Here is a 6,737-nt window from a genome sequence, read left to right on the forward strand (position 1 = left end):
GTCTTCGACAACCCTAGATTGCCCCGACAACTCCAAGGGGTCTTGATGCCTTAACACATTTAATATGTACCTAGAATTTATTTAATTTAATTAAATAAAACATAAATTATGGTCATACTTAATCTAACAGTCCTCATCAAATACTAGGACATATATTCAATGTTCTCACTTCTAAGTTGTTTAATATAACCTTATTTTGATGAAGATTGCTAAGTTGAACACATGTCTTAAATAGAGGTTACACTTATTCACAACACTGAAAACAACAACGGCATCCAAATATTTACAAATTACAATCATTGAACACACCATCTTTAAGAGAGTGTGATGGTTACGCAGTGACCATGTAGGCATGTACAAGCATTGTAGCTCATAGGAGCTTGTAGCTCATAGGAACGATAATGGCATCTTAATGATCTATACTTGTGCACAGTGGCGGATCCAGAGGGGCCCTCCAGCCCCCCCTGCGCCTGCTTGCACATGGGAGTATGAAGGGAGAAGATAGTGGATGAGGAAGGGAGAGGAAGAAAGAAGAGGAGGAAGGGAGAAGAGAGGAAGGAAGAAGTCAAGAAGATGATGAAGAGAGAGAGAAAAGAGGAACAACATGAGAAAAGAAGAAGATAATCAGCCTCCCTGCTTGTACAGCTGTGGTGGGTGCCAATTTTACCTTACTATATGACTCACGAGAATATCATCCACCATCCAGAAGTGTCAGCATTTTCTTCATGAACAGCACCATTCACTTTCTTCAAATCAACCACGATCCTCGTCTTTCGAGAACGCTTCCTCCTTTCACTACCCAGGTCAATGTGATGATAACCACCTGTGAAGTAGGAGTGGATCTCCAGCTCTTTGAGCTCAGGGACCTTGCTCACCTCAACCTCGACGCTCTCCAGCACCTCCACGTCGACCGTCTTGATCCTCTTGAGGCGCGGGAACTTGGCCGAAGCGAACACGAGTTTCTTGTCCCTGTACGAGCCAGGGTACAGCGCAAGGGTGGTGAGAGACGGCAGCTCAGACAGCTTGCTGATGAACTCCTGCGTCACGTACGTCTTCTCCAGAGAGAGCATGGCGAGGTTAGGGAGGATGAAGGATTCACCACCGTCGTCTAGATCAGATGAACGCAGCAGGTCCCCGCTCAGGAACATGAACTTGACGCGGCGGAGGGAGGCGGTGGTGAAGACGTTTGAAGGGATGATCTTTCCTTCCAAGATGAGGGTCCTGAGGCTCTCGAGCTTCTCCATGGCAGCGGAGAGAGCCTTCACGTTGGCATGCGAGACGTGCCAGATGGAGAGGAACTCGAGGTGGATCATCTCTCCTAGTGTCTCCACCAAATCCGTCTCCTCTGAAACTTGCTCGAGGTCTATGGAGTCGAGCGTATGCAGCTGCTTCAGGTTGCCGATCTGCTTGGGCAGCTTGAGGACGAAGCCAAGCACATGCCGCAGGGTCTTGATCATCCAGAACGACCTCGGGAGCTCTCGGACGTTGGTCTCCCTCACGTCCAGTGTCTGGAGGCTGGTGAGTCCTCCGATGGACCACGGGACGTGTCTCAGCGAGCACGACGTGATGCCGAGGTACTGCAGGTGCACAAGGTCGCCGATGGCGCTCGTCAGAGTCTCGCCGATCTCGATGCCCTGCAGGTTGATGACGCGGAGGAACTCGGACCCATGGAACAGGTCCTTGATGTGAGACCTGATGTCTCTCTTCATCTTCGAGATCGCCCTTTGCTGGGACAACCGGAACATGTACGCCCGGCTCCCTTTGGACCTGTGGTGGTGCCCCCGGTCACCCTTGTTAGGCTCCTGCTCGTACTGGGAGAAGATGGACCGTAGCTTCGGCAGCGGGTGCGCCAGGACGGCGTACTTGTCGGTGTAGTTCTGCAGAGAGAGGCGGCGAGCGCTGGTCAGCGTGGGGATGTCGTCGTTGCTGTGGACCTCCACGAAGCTCGCCTCATGCGCTTCTATCTGCAGGAAGTCGTGGACTTTGGTTTGGATCGTGACCAGCATGCTCCCGAAGCTGGAATCGTCGTTCATTTTGGCCCGGTTGACGAGGTTCCGGCTGATCAGCTCGGACAGGTAGACGAAGCCGATCTTCTCCATCGTCTTCCCGCCCTTGGAGGAAAGGAACCCCTCCGCGACCCACATGAACACCAGGCTGCGCGCCTCGACCGTGGTGTTGGTCGGCAGCGCGGCGAAGTAGAGGAAGCAGCACTTGAGCTCGTGCGGGAGGTCGTCGAAGCAGACCGACAGCATGCTCTCGAGGTTCGCCGTCGACGGCTTGGACTTGAGGTAGTGGAAGACCTTCACCCACTCGCCCGGGAACACCTTGGTCTGCACGAGGCCCGACAAGAGAACCACCGCCAGAGGCAGCCCCTGGGTGATCTTGAAAACGCTCTTCCGGTACTTGCTGAGGTTCTTGTCCTGCAGCTCCTTGGGCAGCCTCTGCCGGAACAACGCCATGGCGGCGTCTTCCGTGAGCTTCTTTAGCTCGATGGTGACGTGGTGGTAGCTGCTAGGCGGCTCTTCCGGCTTGCCCTGCGTGATGTGCACCACCCTGCTGCCCCTGGCGCCCACCGGGATGCTGGTCAAGAAGTGCTTCCACTCAGTGCCGCTGACCTCGCCGTCGATCACGAGCAGGTACTTCTTGCCTCTCAGCCTGCTCTGCAGCATCTCCTGCGCCATCTCTTTAGGGCAGTTGGTGTCGTCCTGCGTCAGCTGCTGGGTGATCTGCTGGAGGATGTTGGGAGCGGTCAGGTAAGGCGCGAAGCTTTCCATGGCTTGCACCTCGAACACTTTCTGGTTCTCCATCTTTTTGTAGATGTCTCTCACGAGAGTTGTCTTGCCGATGCCGCTTTCTCCGGACACGGTGATCATGACTGGGTAGTGGTCGTCTTTGCCGTCTTGGTGTTCAGCTAGGTTGTTGTTGACAAGGGCATCCTCTAGTTTGTCGTGCTCCTCCATATAGATCACCGCGTCTGCATCGTGGACATCATCCCTGAGTTCAAGTTCAACCATTGTATTGTGGTTAGTAAGCTGTTAAAGATAACCTAATACTATATGCACTATACAGAGGCACAGAGCCATACATCTTGAGACTGCCACCAGTTACCACCATAGACCCATAGCTACAAAGTTCCCAAATTGATATGGTCGATGAACGTGATATTGTGAGAGATTTTTATATAGTGGTAACGAAAATGACTCCACGTATCCGGATCAAGGACAACGTTCTTAGTCATGGGTCACTGCCAATGTACCCGTTTTTTGTGGCTATGGTCACCACATTGTCTCTGTAAATCGATTTATAGAGGTGGCATAAGTCCTCCTGACTACATATTTAGGATTTTACATGGGATCATACAAATCTACGATTCATATCGCTGAATAACCCCATCTTCCTTACGCATTCAAATTGAATAGATAATATTATTTAGATCATCCATCATCTCTCATCCCCTCTCCCCATGACTCTGCCGCCCCTAGGCTTTCCCTCACTCGTGCCATGCAAGCCCTCCCCTCGCGCTAGTATAGTTAAGCAGTAGAGAAGCTAGGTAATAATTCACTCTGTCCACTTACAGCTTTCTATGAGTGTAGCGTATAGATGTCGAGGTAGAAGGCTTCCATGTCACACCTGTCTTCGTATTGGAATCCTCTATCTTGTATTTATCCTTGTTTTCAATGATGCCATCAAGCCTCATGTTGATGGCTCTGATTTTTCTGGAGAGGCCGCGTCTCATCCGTATTTGAGTCGTGAATGTCTGAAGACACATCATAGTACCACGAGCCCACCTTGGGTACCTTCAGAATTGATGCATATATGAGCATGTTATAAATCAGAGAAAGACCTTTGTAGAGAGCTGGAGGGATATATATATATATATATATATATATATATATATATACACAATAGCTCATTAGATATGGAACAAATTTATGAAAATACTGCATAAGTTTATATTAGAATCCATGGATTAAAATAATAACTAGTTTTGAAAGATACATAAATTAAATGGTGGATTTCATCTCATAATAGAATTGGATATGAGATATAGATTTACTCAATTTAGACTCGATCGGATTAAGTCCACGGTGAGATTTTATCCCTCGTAACCTAGGGGACGAAGGCCTCAAACTGTCTGACCTGTTGCAACAATAATTCGGCCATCGATGGTTCTGTGGCTTGTAGGTACCTGGACATGTCGGCACGGAGGTGGTAATGGTCGAGCGCGTCCTCGGCGTCGAACACGGCGTCGCGCGTCTGCAGCGTCCAGACCCTGGTGATCTCGTCGGTGACGGCCCGGCGCCTGGTGTCGGCCTCGCGGAGGAAGGCCTGCAGCCACATGAGCTTGTCGCGGAGCCGGTGGATGTCGGCGTTCACCCCCACCAGCGCCCGGGCCTCGCCCACGGCCACCTCCTGCAGCCTCCCGACCAGAGGCCCGATGATCGCCTCCGCCATTATCCTTGCAACAAGGCTAGCTAACAGCTCTAGCTCTGCTGCCGCTGGTGTGGCTGGCTACCCTTTCAGAATGAAACGAAGATAAATACTTGGTCGATCGCTGCATGCATGCTCCTCAGATAGGGACTGATTCGATTCTTCTCGCCACCCTGCTAATCGGACGTGAACGAGCCGCAATGCTACCTGACGATACCTTTCTTTCTTTATTGGAGAGACAGTTCTCGAACTGTCTTTATGAATATGGTTTGGTGAGGATTCGCTGCTGGTGCAGGGTGTGCACTTTTTGTTTTGTGAGACTTCATGTCTTCTTCTTTGATTTTTTTTAAAGGCAAGGTGAGGTTTAGATGGAGCCTCTTGCGTGGGTGTATGCGTGAGAGAATGCGTGTGTTCTTTTCTGAGACCTTTTGACTTTGTGTTGCTTTGTTTTTCGAAGGCAAGGTGGTGTTCAGATAGAGCCCCTGGTGTGGGGGTGAATGTGAAGGTGCTCCTTTTTGTGAGACCTCCCGCCTTGTCTTTATTTGTTTTTAGGAGGCAAGATGAGGTACCCTCCTGCCTCGTGTTTCTTTGTTTTTCAAAGGCAAGGTGAGGTTTGTCTGAAATCGTGTGTGATGAAAATATTGGGTTTATTGACATTGAGACATTGTGATTGTAACACTCTTGGTGTTACTGTCACTAAAATTTGAGCATAACAACATAAGCATTGCATTTCGTGTGTTTGTTACACCTAAAATTCATTCACTAGGTAAAATTTCAAACAAGTTGTATTGATATGACATTTTATGAACCAAACCATAGGATAGAGTATTTAACCCTAGATTGGGCTTAAAGGGATAACCGAAGTTTAACCAAGAGAAAACTCCAAAGTTTAGTTATAATAATCATAAAATATCACAATGAGTGGATGGCATTAAAACCCTAAAAGTACCACAAACCCTAAATGGAAACCTAGAAAGCCCTAAACTTAAACCCTAGGGGGCTAAGTGCAAAATTAGTGCACTTTTGGACTCAAGTGCAAAAACCAAGGTATTAGGGTACCTAAAGTCATAAAGTTCACATATGTGAGGATTCCTAAGTCAAAAAGTTATGAATTGGACCTATTTGCAAAAAGTACCACTTAAGCCCTATGGAACTAAGTCTGAAATTCAGTGTAGTTGGCTCAACTTTGAAGCTTTGTAACTTCCAAACCATAAAGTTTTTGCCCTAGGTCACCACATCAATTTTGTAGATCTATGAAAAGGGAATAACTTTACTATAGAGATCATGCCTTGGTACCATGAAGAATTTTGAGAAAATTGGGTCCAAAGATAGGGTGTCAATCGGTTTTTTAGACTGAAACATGGCCACCAGTGGTATTGGCCGAACTTGAGATCGGATTTGAGCTAAATCCAGTAGGAATTCGACTAGGACTGCTATAGCAAAAGTAAAGATGGTTGATAGGTCTACAATTTTGGTGCAGAAGGATGATGATGTTGCCATGAAAAATTTAGAAAAAATCTACCCTAAACATCGTCTGTCAGGCGCTCTGTCAAAGGTTCCAATGGTACAGTAGCCAACAGATTCACGAATTCGGTGAGCTGGCCGCCGGTGACTCTTCGCCGGGATCAGTGCGGTTCGCCGTGATTCGTGCGTGCGGGCTATGGATTGAGTTCACCGGCAAAAAGAACTCGCCATGGATATGGTCGGGGTTTCGTGGCCGGCTTATTACCGTACCCACTTGCGCCACGATGTGGCCGCACGACCGTCGCCGCGATGATCGCCGTTCATCGGCGTCCGCCACGCTCCTAAGCCATACTACCACCCCACTGAAGATCACTAAAGCCAGCCTCATCGTCACCGGAGACTTAACCCAATAAATGCCACGTTGAGCGGCCTCCGGTGACTCATCTTGTTTCTTACCGATAACCATCCGCCGCTCAAATTCGTCGTGCTCGCGATCGATCTCTATAAATTGATGCCTCTGTGAGCTCCGTTAGGTTATCCCCAATCCAGAGCACCCAGTCTCATCTCCAATCATTTGCCATAGCGTTTCAATTTGGGTTTTCCCCCAAATTGAATCTCCGCGCCGCCGTGGATAGCCTTTCCGTGGCCGGACCACTCTGGTATGGCTCTGCGTTTCTCGTGTGCTGTTTTAGCAGCTCTGGGTACCCGGGAAGCTTATCGTGGCAGCCATTTGACTAATTATGGCATGGTTGATTGGGAACGCGATCTCGACGTTGCGGGTTCCGCTATGTGCTTGAGTAGAACATCCTCTGCGTATGCAAGCCACAGTGAAGCTCGTTCCT

The 6,737-nt window shown here is 48.9% G+C and overlaps 1 protein-coding gene across 1 annotated transcript; it reads right to left on the reverse strand.

Moving 5' to 3' along the window:
* Positions 1-176: 176 nt before the first annotated feature.
* On the reverse strand, positions 177-4,652 carry LOC103640675 (putative disease resistance RPP13-like protein 2). Its single transcript, XM_008664157.3, has 3 exons — positions 4,190-4,652; positions 3,576-3,797; positions 177-2,994 (listed from the first exon to the last, which is right to left on the reverse strand). The coding sequence occupies exons 1-3, from the start codon at positions 4,453-4,455 to the stop codon at positions 681-683; spliced, it is 2,802 nt and encodes a 933-aa protein (XP_008662379.1). The 5' UTR covers positions 4,456-4,652; the 3' UTR covers positions 177-680.
* Positions 4,653-6,737: the final 2,085 nt, after the last annotated feature.

Source organism: Zea mays, chromosome 10 (genome assembly GCF_902167145.1).
Source record: "Zea mays cultivar B73 chromosome 10, Zm-B73-REFERENCE-NAM-5.0, whole genome shotgun sequence".
Taxonomy (NCBI): domain Eukaryota; kingdom Viridiplantae; phylum Streptophyta; class Magnoliopsida; order Poales; family Poaceae; genus Zea; species Zea mays.

Bases quoted from the DNA above. Each gene is read 5' to 3' on its own strand.
- LOC103640675 (XM_008664157.3), bottom strand. From the start codon at position 4,455: ATGGCGGAGGCGATCATCGGGCCTCTGGTCGGGAGGCTGCAGGAGGTG. The intron at 3,798-4,189 runs GTACCTACAAGC...TCAATTCTGAAG, and splicing joins CTCCGTGCCGACATGTCCAG to GTACCCAAGGTGGGCTCGTG. The intron at 2,995-3,575 runs GTAAGTGGACAG...ACTTGAACTCAG, and splicing joins CGCTACACTCATAGAAAGCT to GGATGATGTCCACGATGCAG.